The 16060-nt window shown below is 25.9% G+C and overlaps 1 protein-coding gene across 1 annotated transcript in view; it reads left to right on the plus strand.

Moving 5' to 3' along the window:
- LOC136984399 (serine/threonine-protein kinase unc-51-like) overlaps nt 1-16060 on the plus strand; it is an 80984-nt gene that overhangs the window by 35631 nt on the left and 29293 nt on the right. Inside the window, exons 8-14 of the mRNA XM_067281368.1 lie at nt 667-768; nt 3569-3627; nt 7215-7297; nt 11321-11365; nt 12588-12784; nt 14694-14733; nt 15918-15975. Coding sequence (XP_067137469.1) covers nt 667-768; nt 3569-3627; nt 7215-7297; nt 11321-11365; nt 12588-12784; nt 14694-14733; nt 15918-15975 — 584 coding nt within the window. The remainder of the gene's footprint in view (nt 1-666; nt 769-3568; nt 3628-7214; nt 7298-11320; nt 11366-12587; nt 12785-14693; nt 14734-15917; nt 15976-16060) is intronic.

Here is a 16060-nt window from a genome sequence, read left to right on the forward strand (position 1 = left end):
GCGCTTCTCGAAATACACACGTGTTATCATCTCTCGAGATACATTATACTTTTTCTTTCGCTGTCCATAGCCCGACACGTGTTCGACAGCCATCTTGTATTATCTCGCGTGCGTGGCATTCTGGGATCTCTCTTATGACTGGATCTACTTTTAAGAACTCTCTTGAATCGGTCACGATTGCACCTCGATTGAAATGGTCGAGAGAGATCGCACCAAGACATAGTCCCCGACCTTGCTCACAATCTAGATTGAAATGCTCGGTATGAACAGGGTATAAGGCTCTAGTTTAGTAGTATTACAGAGTATAATACGCATATTTTAATATATTTTTAAAAAAAAACAAACCCACTGAGAAATGTTCCGTGTGTTTAACAAGATTCGGGAAACTGAAAATTTTAACAACGGGTTCGGCCGAACCTGTGCGAACCCGCCAAATATCACCACTGGTTATAGCCATTTCAAAAACGTCCATTCTTTCTGCCCCACTCTGTATAATAGCTGAAGATTTAATAATATAATTAAAAAATATTTTAAAATAATTTTATTCTGTTTTAACTGAAATGTAAAATAGAAATAAAATATTGTAATATTTATATTTAGTGGGAAATACTGTTATACTAGAATTTTTTTAATATAGTATAATGCATTTATTATTATAAAATATAGGCACCTGAAGTTATAATGTCTTTGCAATATGATGCTAAAGCAGATTTGTGGAGTATTGGAACAATTGTTTTCCAATGTCTTACTGGAAAGGCTCCTTTTCAGGTATATAACAAATTTTTAATTACATTTACTCTTTCTGAATACTTGTATATAACAATCGGAAAGACTATGTAATCAAATATTATTGTGCATTTTCATTTATTAATATTAATTAATTAATCAGTGATTTTTAGCAAATTTTGTTATTTTTTCATCGTCTTCTGATTTTTATATTAAAATAAGAAATCTTAATAGTTTCAAGCTGTATGATTTTATAATTATACAGTAATGTGTAATTATAAAATCATATAACTAAGAAGTTTTTGAATAATTTTTAAATATATTAAATTTAAAAATTTTATAAAATTCTTTAATGATGTTAATAAACAAATGTTTAAGGAAGTGTAGTTAACAAACTTGTTTATACTATAACTAATTTATCAATTCTCTTAGCTTTTCAAGAAAATTCAGCTAAAAAGTTACTTATTTTTGAGTTTAAAAGCATTCTGTTTTTTATAAATTTCTTCATGGAAAGTGCTATTCAAAGGACATCCTAGTTACAAAATGCATTTACCATATATTTCTGTGGATAAGATGACCTTCAGGTAAGACGAGGTATAAATTTTCGGCAAAGTTTTATAGTTTTAGCATATATCTGTCCTATAAGATGACCCCCAAACTATCAATGGTCTATGATAGTTTAGATCAACAATCATCATCTGGATAATACTGTATAGCGTATACGGAATTATGTCCTATTCGTAATTTTTTGTATGAACAAATTTTATTTTCTGTTTGCTATTGTTGCAATTACCTACTCATGTGAATTTTGGGTATAACCTTGACTATTTACAAAAACGTCGTATGGGTTATTCTATTTTGTGGACATGCCCTACTCTCTACTAGTAAATAATTATTGTCTGTTTTTTTTATAATGGTTTTAATTTATATAAATTTCAATCTAATTTTTTTGTATCTGTCCTATGAGACGACCCCGGATTTTGGGAGCCTTTTTTATGATTCAACTATCGTCTTATCCGTGGAAATATACGGTACTTGTAATCATTTTTGTGAATATAACTAGAAATTTCTGAGTGTGAGTCACCCACATTGCTGATGGTTTATATAGACAGCATGGTTAGATAGGCTATCATAAAAATGCAATAGCTCAAGATCGATAGCAACACATCAGACATGTAAGGAGCTGCTATATTGGTATGGCAGCTCCTTGCATGTCTTATTTAAACCAATAATACACATATCAATGTATGTTAAAAAGGTGAAGGGGATGAAAAAGAACAAGTATTAAATTTTATTCTTCTTTACATTGTATCTGTTCATGTAGCTTAATAGTTGAGTTTGATATGTGTGTTTTTGTTTCATCCAGTGGTCATCTGCTTGTGACTTTATTTAATACTGTTTACTTTTAAACTTTTTTGGGGTGGCATTGGGGGCAGGCAGAGAATGTTTGTATGGGAAATGCCACTTTTTGCCATCCCATGTGGATAGCCACATGGGATGGCAAAAAGTGGCATTTTCCACTAACTAAACTCAACTATTGTGCACTCCCTGCATATTGATTTTATGTATTGTTTTCTAATTTCATCATTCAGCAAGGAAATAAGTTTTAAAGACAAGCAAGTTAAATTAACATGAATATAATATTCATTTTGTTAAGGTAAAAATTTCAAAATGATTGACGAAAAAAGATTCACTATTATTGTATATTGAATATAGATGATGTCACTTCATGAAACAATGAAAATTAATAATTAATTTTCATAATTAAAAAAAATACATAAAAGAGACTAAAACATCTTCATTTTCACCATGTTCAATCACCAGGATCAACAGTCCTCCATTACAGAGATACCCTTTTATTAGAAGCTAAGCAAATTTATGCAAAAATATGCAAAACAGTTTAAAAAGTTTATCAGTGGCAAGCCAATAATTAAAAAATACAGAATCTTTTTAAAAATGACTGATGATTTATACATTAAAAATATAGAAGATACTAAAATGGCTTCATTTTTGGCATGTCCAATCAATTTTTTTTTTTTTTTTTTTTTTTTAAATTATTGGCTTGTTACCAGTGAACTTTTTAAACTGTTTTTCATATTTTTGCAGAGGTGTAGCCTGTAATAAAAGGTCGTCCCTGCAATGAAAGACTGTTGTTCCTGATGATTGGACAAGACAAAAATGAAGACATTTTAGTCTCTTCTATGTATTTTTTTTTTTTAAATGTGTAATTCGTAAGCCATATTTTTAAAATTTTTTCATAATGTTTATAAGATTAATATCTTATAAACATTATGAAAGTAGTAATGTACTGCATAAAAAGAGAGAGTATATAGATCTTTCTCTATATAAATTATTTAAATTAAATATAACCTTTAATCTCCAAATTACAATACAGTAGAGCATTGATTATCCGACTTAATTGGGGACTGGGGTTGGTCAGATAACTGAAAAGTCGGATAACCGAAAAGTATGAAAAAATACATTATTGGTATAGTGTATTAGACCTGGTTTAAATACTAGCCTCCCTTTCATGGTTGAGCCAGTGCTTCTGGCTAAAACATGCAAAAATTTAACAAAAATAATATTAAAGTAGCCAAGACATAACCAAATATTGTAGCGCCACATCACTAGCGGACATTTGAATTTGCCGAGTAGAATGCGGTCAGTTAACCGATAAGTCGGTTAATTGGGGGTCGGATAATCGATGCTCTACTGTATTTATATTTTGAAAATTAAAAATTGCTTCATTAATCAATTCAAAAATGTTGATTTTAAAATTTAATAAATTTTATATCAAAATTAAATTTACATCATAAAGTTTATAATAACTTATTATTTTTAGGCACAAACTCCTCAAGCACTCAAACAGTTTTATGAGAAAAATTCAAATTTGGTTCCCAGGTAATATATATTCCTAATTCTAAGTTCCTAAAATGTTAAATTAATTTTTTTGGTATAAATTATATAGATTAAAAATGAATTAATTATGATATATATATATATATATATATATATATATCACATTTTCATAATTACAGATGTTTATATCTGAAATTTCTTTTATCTGTATGAACTAATACTTAAATAAATAAATAAATAAATAAATAAATAATTATTAAATATATACCAGATAAAAGAAATTTCAGATATAAACATCTGTAATTATGAAAATGTGAGATAATACAGCAGTTGGTCCAAATCTAATACTAGTTATCTTCTTAAAAAAATTAACTGATATTAGTTATGATTTGTTAGCACAGCTTTAATCACATGTTCAAATATAGTTTATTTCCTAATAATTGGCAACACTTATTTCTGTATGTTATATAAAAAGGGAGATGGAATTAGTCCCAGCAATTATAAATTTATTGCAATACTGTCCACTCTAAGGAAAGTTTTTACATCAATTTTTGTTTATCAATTTGAAATAATGAACCTATTCTTTATTTTTGACTTACCAGTTTGCTTTTGTAAAGCAAAGTGACACAGAATTAGCAATTTTTATTTTGACTTCTGTGATTCAAATTTAACAGTCAAAAATAAGACAAAAAGCATATGCAGCATTTTTAGATCTAAAGAAAGCATTCAATTATATATCTATGAATAAGCTATGTAATAAGTTACTAAAGCATAAGGTTTCATAATGGCTATTAAATCATTGTTTAGTCATTATTATGTATTAATAAAATGCAGTCAATTTAGTTATCAACCAGTAGAAATCATAGCTGATTTCTATTGGTTGATAACTGGTCTTTTACAGAGTGATCCTTTTTTTACCATATTTGTTTAATTTTTTGATTCATGATATTGATAATTGCTTTGATAGAGATGTCAATGGAATAATCTTAGGGGATCATATACTTCACTCACTACAATATTCTGATGACACGGTTCTTGTTACACCTACTAAAATTGAACTCCAAAGAAAAATTAACCAAAGGTGAACTAAATAAAGAACATTATTTTTGGTCTGTAAGACTAAATATCTGCATCCATAATTTCCAGTATAATAAGTCCTGTTAATATATAGAAAGTACTAGTATACAAAATAAATTTTAAATAGAGTTAAAAAGGACACAAAGGCATAATAATTAAAAATTAACCAAGCATATGATTATTTTCTTCAATTAGGAATGAAAATTAATTCAACTAAAACATAAAATGATTTGATTTGAAAATTTGAGATATAAAATATAAAAATAGGAAAAATTATTCTAACCATTACATGATGGAGTGAAATCTAATTTTTGATCTTATTTTTAAGTAATTGAATATTTTCAATAAAAATAATAGAATAAATGAACTTCTGTTTCTGTATATATATTCAACCATGCTGCATGCAGAATGTTACAATACAATTTCATTTTTTTATCTTATATTTGAATAAAATAAATTAAGCTATAAAAGTCAAACCAAATTTTTTCTTATATAAGAAATTTGTGATGAGTTTATTGTTTTGTATTAGAAATTTACTAAAATAAAAAATCATTTATGCTATGGTTATGCTTCTTACTCAGTATAAGTCAGAAATATAATTGCCGCATAAATGATTTTTTTAATAATTTTATTGATTTATCTATTAATCTATTAATAAAAAATGATGACCAAATGTCACTTTGATTTATACACTATTAACTTATTAAGTCTATTTTATATTATATCAAAAATGAGAATCAATATTGTTGTTTTGTGTTATGAGAGCATCATATATCAGTTCCAGTATGAACCAGTAGATAAGAGCAAATAAAAGATATTTTTATTTATTAGAAGAAAATAGAAATACTACAGAAATTTTGTTAATATGCCACAAATATTTAATTTTACAATATTTTGTAGCTAAATATAGTCAACTTTGTTGTTATGTTATTGGTTGTGAAGTCAGTGTTAATGTGATATAGATTTGCAGTCCTATAGACTAGGATAAGTATTTTGATGTTAAGCTTGTATTTTGATGTTATAGCTTGATTAATATGTAATACAAAGCATGTTATGGTCCCATGAATTTAATAACAATTATATTACATCATTTAATAAAAAGCATACTACTACTAGCTTTTCTGAAAGTCAAAATGGCAACACAAAAACAACATTATGATCAGGGTTGAATTTTTCAATTTTAACATTGGTCATAATTAGGGAGCTGATTTATATGTTGCAAAAAAATTTGTTGCTTATTTGGAATGTAACTTTCTTATTTGAAGTCCCTGTCACTTGCTAAACTGAAATAGGGTAGTTTTATTTTCATGCTTTTCCATATTTCACAGGTTGTGACATATGCTGTGTTAAATTATATAAATATATTTTTATAACATATTTTCCATATTTTTTGCATTGGTGTGTTTTAGTTTATTATTATCCAAATTACAATTGAAAATGACTGTTGGATTTGCAAATGATGTGAATAGTGATTGAAATATTCAAATAAATAATAAAAAAAACAAAGAGGAGAGAGAGCTTGACACACACTGACAGCTGAGCCCATAAGATGTTGCATATTTCTTGAGCTCATTTTGTATTGTTATCTGACATTATTAACTGGATATTTTTCTGTGTGATTCAGCTAAATGATGCCAAAAGAAGCAGCATTGTTTTCATCTAAATGAGGATTGTGGGTAACAAATTTCCACATTGTGTTTATCATAGATAGAAAAATTTTCTGCCAGCCATACCACAAAAACATGCCATACCTCAACTATTTCAGTTAAAATATACTGAAACAAATTCATAAAGAAAATGTAGAATGCTATAAAAGTTAACAACTTATGCACCAAATGAACGAAAGATATCATTGTTTAGTTCAGATATGTGTACTATGTTTTAGCAGCCAATATCATATGGTAAAAAGTTAAAAATTCCAGAATTTAGGCAGTTCCTGGAAAAGTGGAGCAAATGTTCTATGCCAGATGAGTCTGAATTACAAAGAAATTATTAAAATTACTGTTCTGGAAAGGTAGACTGCATAATTCTTAATCATTTGAAAAAAATATTAAAATAATAATTGGCTATTAGTCTATTGTTTTTAAGGTAATATCAGACATCAGGACTGATCTGTTTGATTCATATATTTGGTCAACCATTGACAAAACCAGAAAACAAATATGGATGTTACATGGCAGATTTGCTGGTGAAAAAATTCTCTCTTTTTACAATGTGTAAACCACACCTCATTGCATGTGACACATTTCCATTGAAATCCAAGCAAATAAATTATCAGAGGCTTTTACATTCTTATTTTATAGAGTGTTAACTTTCTTTGTTATAAATATTAATCTTACTGTTGAGCAGTTATTAGGAAATTTGTAAGACTTTCCTTATCGTTACTAAATATTTCATCAAATTTAACAATATAAAATTTTTAAGGAGAGTTAAAATTTATTGTAAAACAGTATGTATGCAAGCATTGAGTAAATTACAATTATGATGTAAGTATTTATAATTTTTCCATAATATGAAATTTAAATAATAATTATATACATATTTTATTATAGAATACCTGCAGGAACATCATCATCATTAACAGATTTGTTGTTGAGGTTGTTGAAGAGAAATGCAAAGGATCGAATGGAATTTGGTAAAATTTTGTTTAAAATTATAAAATATTTTTAATTAATCACTTTATTAATTAACAGAAAAATACTTTTATGGAGTAAGGAATATTGTTTTTATATGTTATGTTTATATGAATATGTTTTTATAATGAAAAGAAATAAAGCTAATAAAAGAAAAAATTAAGATTAAAAGAAATTTTGATAATGTAATAGTTTATATAAGTTCAAATAATGTGAATTTTCTTTAATATTAAGCATACATTACAGAACATACTAAAAATGTCAGTCAATACATAAGAGGTTAACACTTCACCATCAAAACCTTCACTGTGGTAAATGTGAAATTACACTGATTTAGGAAATGAATTTTAATTTATGATTATTATTAGTTTTTGTTGAATAATTCTGTTTGACTGCTGTTAATGCCAGAATCTTGTGATTCAGATAAATTACCAACCTTTTATTATTAATTTTATTTGCATGCAAAAAATTAGCAATTCACATTAAAAAATTTTGAAAGTCATTGAAATGATATTTAATCACGTTCCTCTTTGTTGGAACTTTCATTGTCATCATTCTTATTTCCTATTTCATTGTCATCATGGTCTTCAATCTTCTTGAACAGTACACCATCATTTGTTCAATCCAAGTTGGAAACAACATTTATTAAAATTATTTGTAATTCTGTAATTATGAAGATTAGTTGCAATTTCATTTCTTTCTCTTCAAAATTACTTCTTAAAAAATCTTTTTAGTTAGAAATAAATTTTTTTTTTTAAATTTGTATTTACAAATACTTGGGAATCAGCATTAATGAACTTTTTATTGCTTTCTTAGTAATTTTTCAAATCACATTTAAACTGTACCTACTTGATCAAAAAATTGTACTCAAAGAATTTGTTTTTTAGAAAGGAATATACCATATTTTTGCACAATGACCAGCATGCTAATCTATCTGGGGAGACCATGAAATCAGATATTTCCATATGATAAAAACTGGCATGCCGTTTATCCCAGGGAAATTCCGACATGCCAGGTTTAAGTGAGGTTATAGATACCTCTCTAGAAAGTGCATTAAAAAAACAAAGAGTTTTTATTCTAAAACTGTGAAACTGATAGCATTACATCAAAAACTACATTATACATTTAATTTTTTCATTTTTTATTCTTTCCAAGGATATAAATTATTCAAGGAATGCTAAAAGTGCTTTTTTGTATGTATTTTATTGTTATTTTGTTCAAAAACGCAAAAATAAACATTAAATTTAAGAAACCCGTAAATTAATTGCTGTAAATTATCTAACTTAAATCTATTAACATCAGCTTTGTGTGAAATTTGAGGAAGGTGTTATTTTTAAGGTAGGGATAGATGTAGCCCATACTGACTTACTACTATTACTACTACTACTACTACTAGTCAATAAGTCTTTAATTGTTTTATTGTCTTGTAAACAAAAACTCTCTTCCTGATTTTAAGTCAGTCAAATTACAATGTTATTATTTTATTGTACTTGGAAGAATATTTTCTTTAATGTTTAAATAACAACTAGTTTTGTTAGACCTGATGAATTTTATATTTTAGTCACAGTTTAATGAGCATGCTGGTAACCCCGGGCATGCTGGTCTCTAATTTTTATGCAGCATGCCATCATTTTGCAAAAATATGGTATACATCGGACACCTATATTATAAATGACAAAGTTTAAAATTATTACTTCTTTTCTGCCAATATCAATATAAATGAAGTGAAATTAATAAAAAATTAGAGCAAAATCAAGACAAGGTCCTAGATTGCCCAGCATATATCACATTAGGGGAAGTATGTTTCTTTGCATATTTTACATGTATTCCAGAATGTGTACTTATGACTATCAAAAACAAAACTGTGTTTTGGTTTTGTTTTTTTAATAACTGTGTAAAACATTTTTTAAAAGTTTAAAATTGTAATGAATATATAAATTTATAATTACAATAGAATTAGAAAGTGCATTAAAATATAACATAACATTCTGTTGTAATTTACACTTTACAACAGAATAAATTTTGCAATAAATTTTCAGCAACCTTCCCTCAATTTTTGATGATCATTTGATTAGTGGACTCATCAGAATAAAATAAAAAGGTTAGCAAAATGAAGTTTCTGTAGAAGTTATCAAAACTGACTGATTCTGTTGAATACAATAAAAACAATTGGCTTATTTATTTATTTACAATCATGCCAAACACTTAGGCCTATTTCCCACACACAGTTTGCAGGCTGTAGCATGATAGGTCTCAACTTGGCTGATATTTAACGCTGATAAACAATCAATACACCTAACTTTAGCATCAGTTTAACTCTGTATAATGTGTATGACAGATAGTTAGTAATCAAAGAAAATTTAATTGGACTTGAATATAAGTTGAGACACAAATATAGGTCAAGAGTCATATTTAGCCCTTTTAAAACTGGGAAAAACATTGACTAATAGTCAAGCTAATATGGTATATTGCAAAGACTGATGGAATGAAAGCAAAATGTGTATGAACAAAAAAGAAACTATTTTTTAACTTTTTAAAATGTTTTAAATTAATATATAAAATTGAATTTTTTTGATACTACTAATAATTTTAATAACTTGCCATATTAAATTATCACATGCAATAATAAGAAATTTTTCAAAATTTTTTATTAAATTAATTACAACACTAGAGGAAAAAAATGTTTTGTAATTTATCTATTTATTACAGTACTTATTTGTTATATATAACTATATACTGTTTATAATTATTGTTCAACTTGATAAGTAATTATGATTGTCATATAATCTGCAGACAGTGAAATAGAAATTCACAATTAATTTTATTATTTATTGAACTGTATATGGCTCAATGATTCTTGTTTTAAAATGTTTAGATGTAAAATGGTGAATCAAATCAGTAATATGAAATTATGACTTTATCTTTCATTAAATTAAGCATTAAACTGACTTATCTCTATCATTTTGATAATTTATCATAAAAGAATTCTATGATGGATAATTTATTAACTGAATTTAATATTGTAAAATTAATTTTCATACTAATGAAGTTTTTCTTCAAATATGAAGTAAATGATAATCATGTACATTTTTAGAACTAGAAATTATAAAAATTTAATGTCAATTCTTTTTATATGTATGTATAGAATTGTGCAGACATTACAACAAAATACAAACACATGAATATAGATGTTTAAAGTTTAAAAGCTCAAAAGGAAATTAAATCATGTTGAACTAATAAAATTTAAATTCACTGTAGACAGATGTCTGTTTTGTTCTTGTTATTATCCAATGTATGCTTATTTTCTAAAACATATTTATTAGTTTTTAACCATTTCCAAATTAACTTGTTAGGGTAAATGTTCAATAAATATGTATCAGTTATCTCTTTTTCTTCATTTCTTTTTTTGTTTATATCATACTTTATCTAGCATCATTTTGAAGGTTTGTATTTTATGTTTATTAATATATCAAAGTAGGATTTTGATTGATTATTCATAGTGAAAAGATGTTCTGAATAATAACTAATAAATAAAATCTATTATAAAGAGTAAAAAACAGAAATTGATTGGGATAGACTATCATCAAAAATTTTTTAAATCTATCAAATTGATTGTTCTTGTGATATTATTGATAGTAGTGACTTGTTTAGCATAAATGAAATAAATATTAAGTCATTAAAATTCTTTTTATTTTGAATTTGTACTATTTCTTAAAAATTTAGTAATACATATTAATTTAGGAAACATTATTTATACAATTATATGATCTTTTAGTATTTTTTATAATAGCATTCCTAACAGTTTTTTATTTAAAGATCTGACATGAATGAAAGCAAAATTTGAAAAAAATTAAATATGTTTAGTTTTTAATATTTAATTATTATTTTGAATTTTCCATTTTGATATTAAATAATAAAAATATCTTATTTTTAATGTTTATATTAATGAAATAATTTTAGATTAATATTATATCATATCTAATTTATTAAATGACAAAATTACAAATTTTACATTTATTTTTCAGATGAATTTTTTAACCATCCTTTCTTAAAATTAACAACTAAATTAAGTAAGTATTACATTTATGAAATAATTATGTGATTTATATTGATAAGAAACAAAAAAAAGTTTCTTGAACAAAAACTAAAAGACTAGATTAGGGACAAGATACTAGAAAGACTAGTGTGAGATAAACTGGGGATAAAGGGGGGTGCCCTATTAACCACTTAATCATCATGGGTTGTTGGAACTTGACCTCAGTGTCATCGGGTGGCCAAAATTTGATAGGAGGGCAAGTTATTGAGTGGGGAGTGCATTGGGTAAGCTGATAGGTGTCTGTTGGCAGAATAAAACAGGTTGACAGGTTAACACAACAGTATAAAGTATAAGGTAGTTTATTCTATAACTAACTCTAGAATACAAGAGAATATTCAGTGCTATATGTGGTTAAATGCAGTTATTCTATAGACTATTTACAAAAGGATAGCGACTAATTTACTATCACATATCTAAGGTCCTTTCCATGGAGAGAGAGTTCACTGACCCTTAATAAAATACCTCTATGTGGGAGTAAAGAGTTGATATGGCGAACATCGTCTGTATGGAAGAGTCGTAGCCATTGGGTGTTTTCTCAGATGGGATCCTAGTCTGTTTCATCGAGGTTGACTGGCCACAATTACAGAAATAACTTCCAAGTGCAAACACACCCTGAGCTTCCAGTGTCTGTCTCTTTTATATCATTAGTGTGAGAAGGGCATCAGTTGTTGACAATGACTTGCATTCTTTGACAACTAAGTGTCAACTTTTCCACTTGATTGTTGATACAAAAGGTGACATTCTATCTGATTCTCTGCGAGGAGAGTTTTTCTATAAGGGATGTTTACATTTCGTAAAAACTATTTTAACATTTCTTTTTAAATTTCCCTAAATTCATGCCCAAAAATTTACGGGCTCACACTAGTATTATTTTATTTCTACTATAATATAGAAAATTTGGACAACATTGAGCATTTATTCATAACTACATGAATAAATAAACAATGTTGCCTAAGTTTTCTGAAAAAAAATCATCTGTACGAACAGGAGGAAAATGTTTCAAATATCAGATTTTGTTTTCTGAGGCACTGTTTTACAAATTCTAAAAATAAATGTTAATTTGCAGAAATATTTTTCATACTTTATTTCTTTGAATTATTTTTCTTTTCATAATTACAGTATATTACATTATAATTACAAAAAAAACATTTATTTATTAAATTATAAGCTTTAATCTAAATTTTTTATCTGTATAGGCTCACCAGAACCTGTGCCCAATTGTTATAATGCATACACAGATTCTCCACTTACAAGTTATACATCCAATGGTTTACCATTTTCAGGTACTATTCCATCAAATTGGTCTCGAGATAATGATTTATCACAATCATCAACAACTATTGGTAAACTAAATAATAATGAGAAAAGTCCATTATCATCTATAGATGATCAGGTAAGTGTATTAATATTACATAAATGTACAAATATTAATATTAACTAATTACATTAATAATAATTAACCACTCTCACCATTGAAAGAAAAAATTTCCAAAATAGCTAAAGTACAGTACATAAATAAAAAAGTGTTTCAAAATTTTTACTTGTTACATTATTCAAATTACTTTCTGACAGATTAGTGTGAAGTAAAATTAAAAATTTGTTGGTTGGAAAAGTATATTTCACATCGTATATTCATGCTAGAGGTGGTCCAACAGAGTACTAGACCTTCCTTTCATTACTGGTTTTTCCCGCAATAAATGGTCCTTTTGCTTTCATTTTGTAATCACTTATATGTATCACCGTTACACTCACACATGTACAATTTTATTTGATTTTGACAATATCTTGGTGTGCTAACTTTTATGGCAATGAGTGTATTAACATACTGAAAATGAATACTGTAGAATTCTATTGATGTATTTAGAAATATCTCACAATGTTATGTAATATAAATTATTACAATACTTAATTAACATCTGGTCATTTTCATCAACCTTTCATTAAAATTTAACAGCTTAAAGTGTTTCATAAAACTTTGTTAATACTAAGGAAGCATTAAATTGACTTATTTTTTTAAAGATCTGATTTGTGTAACATTAATGCTTCTAATAACTTCTTAATTTTAAATTAAGTTAAAGTCAAGATATGATAAGTTTGATGCTAATTTTTGTATATTGAGTGTATTTAAAATATAAAACCATAAAAACTATTTACCATTCAGACAAAACAATTTGAAAGTTTTGGATTATAGTTGTGAATTAAAATCAAATGAAAGTTTTGTAATTTTTTTTCTTTTCATTTAATTGTAACATTATCAAGTTCTTATATTTACAATTATACTTTTACAGTTTTGAATCAAGTTAATAAAAACACTTTTCACTACATTTGTATAATTTGAAGTTCTTACTTGTATTGATTCGTCCTTACTTATGTGATTAATTGAACATGTGCAATGTGGTTAAATCAAATTTAGTCAATAATATCTTCAGATACAACAGTAAACAGCTGTTATGAAATGGCTTGTTTCATTGAGTTAAAGAATTTATTAGAAAGTTTTATTTTACCTACAATGTTATTCTTTTAACAAGTCTTTAGCTATTTTAAAAAAAGTAATATGGCAAACTGTGTAATATCAGAAAATGATTATTGAATATATCTGCAAAAGTATTTTATATTGATTACAGACTGACCTCCGATATATTAATTACTCAGGATTTAACTACTCTAAAAGAAAATTCTTATCTAAATGCCTATACATATTTATCAGTTTCTTGCATAACTTTTTTTGTTTCAGTTTATTATTGACTAATTGGCATCTGGTTTTGAAATTTTTGCCATTACTGCTCAAAATAAAAATAGCAAAAAAAAACTTTGGTTGAAGATGAATTCCATTTTTGTGTTAAACTAAATGTTTTTTTGAAATGTTTCATAAAATTATTATATTTCAACTGTTTTTTTTTTCAAAAATACAATTAATAAGAACATTTTGTGGGGAAAAATTTTAACATACATTACACCTTAATAATAAAGTAAATATTTTAATTGCTAAGTTTTCAGAATAATTTTATATAAATTATATATTATTTTTTAAATAAATCAAAAATCTAGTAATACGTTTTAGTTTTAAGATATTTATTTTCACCATTAAAGTTTTCTTTAATAGTTTATGCATTTGATGTTATTTTCATTTGAAAAATTTATAGGAAATTTGATAGTATCATATGGTAATCCAATACTTAGATGAAAATTTTATTTAATATATACTTATTTAAAATATTATTTTAATTACTTTGTTATATTGCTAAACTTTGAGAATTGAGTTTAAGTTTTACCTTAATAGTGGTGATTTTTTGTTATTTTAGGATTTTGTTATTGTACCATGTAGTCTTCCAGATGATTCAAGTAAGTATTTGAAAAATAAATGTTATCAAATACTTTTAGTAATTTTATTTTACAGTACTGATTAACTAATTTAGTTTTTTCATTATTTTTAATTCTTTTATCAAATATTGATCAATCAAAAAGGCAAAGTAATTCTTGATTAAAAAAATATTACATACTTCACAGCAGTTCAAAATTATACAGAAAAGAAATTTATAACAAATTTTAGCTTTAATTTTTATATGATTTAGTATGATGATATATTATGTAAAACATAATAATGTATATGAAGATAGTGTTTAATATATAGAAATTTCAGAAATTATGTTTTATATAATTTATATGCATTAATGTTAGGAAATTGTAAATGCATATTTATGAATTTATTCATAAAATTTAAAAAAATGAAATTTTCAAAAATAATTCAGTAAATTTTGAATACTTATTTTCAACTGAAAAATAAAATTCTTTAAAGTATACACTTAATATATTTGAAGTTCTTCCAAATACTGCAGTTATATAAATATTTCATTCTTTTCAATTAAAAAATATTTTAACATGTTACTATTAATGCTACATTTTCCAAATTATATGGTTAACATGGCTAAGGTGGTTAAGATGTAAACTTACCACTCTAAGGGACCCAGGATCAAATCAAGGCAGACAATCCCAGATATGGTGGGCTTACCACCAGGCCTGGCCAAACCCATGATGGCTTGGAAAAAAGATCCTCTTAGTGCCCACAGGGTGGAAAGAGTAACAATATATATTTTTAATCTTTCCACCATTTCTAAAAATGTCTTGCATGCAAAACAAAGAAGTTGAACAGTGTTGAACTCTGTTTTCAGTCCCTTTTTAGTTGTAAATAATTTTCTTCTGATATACGGTGAATTTTTCTTCTCACAAAACATCTAGTGTATTCTTTCTTTTATTTATTATAATTTATTACAGGTATATAAATTTTTTATATACCTGTATACAAATTTTACAGAAGAAAATTTTCTTTTCAACATTGAATCCAGTGTTTGATGAGTTTAAAGTTTTTACTATATTTTCTGGAAAAGTGTTATAGTAAAAATATCATTAAAACTTATTCTTTTGCATTTACAGATTTTGATATTAATCTTATTATTTTTTTAAAAACTCATCTTTTGAAGAAAAAGTATTTTTATATTATTATTTTAAATATATTTATAATTTTGCAGTTGACATCAACAAGATGGGAAAATCTACAAGTAGTAAATGGCAGTCATCTGAAAATAAGTAAGTTGAACTGTTTTTATTAAATGAGATATCAGAGAGATTGAAGAAAGTTTGCATTGTTTATTTCATTTATAATAGGATATAT

This window comes from Centruroides vittatus, unplaced genomic scaffold (genome assembly GCF_030686945.1).
Source record: "Centruroides vittatus isolate TY-2023 unplaced genomic scaffold, ASM3068694v2 contig_918, whole genome shotgun sequence".
NCBI lineage: Eukaryota > Metazoa > Arthropoda > Arachnida > Scorpiones > Buthidae > Centruroides > Centruroides vittatus.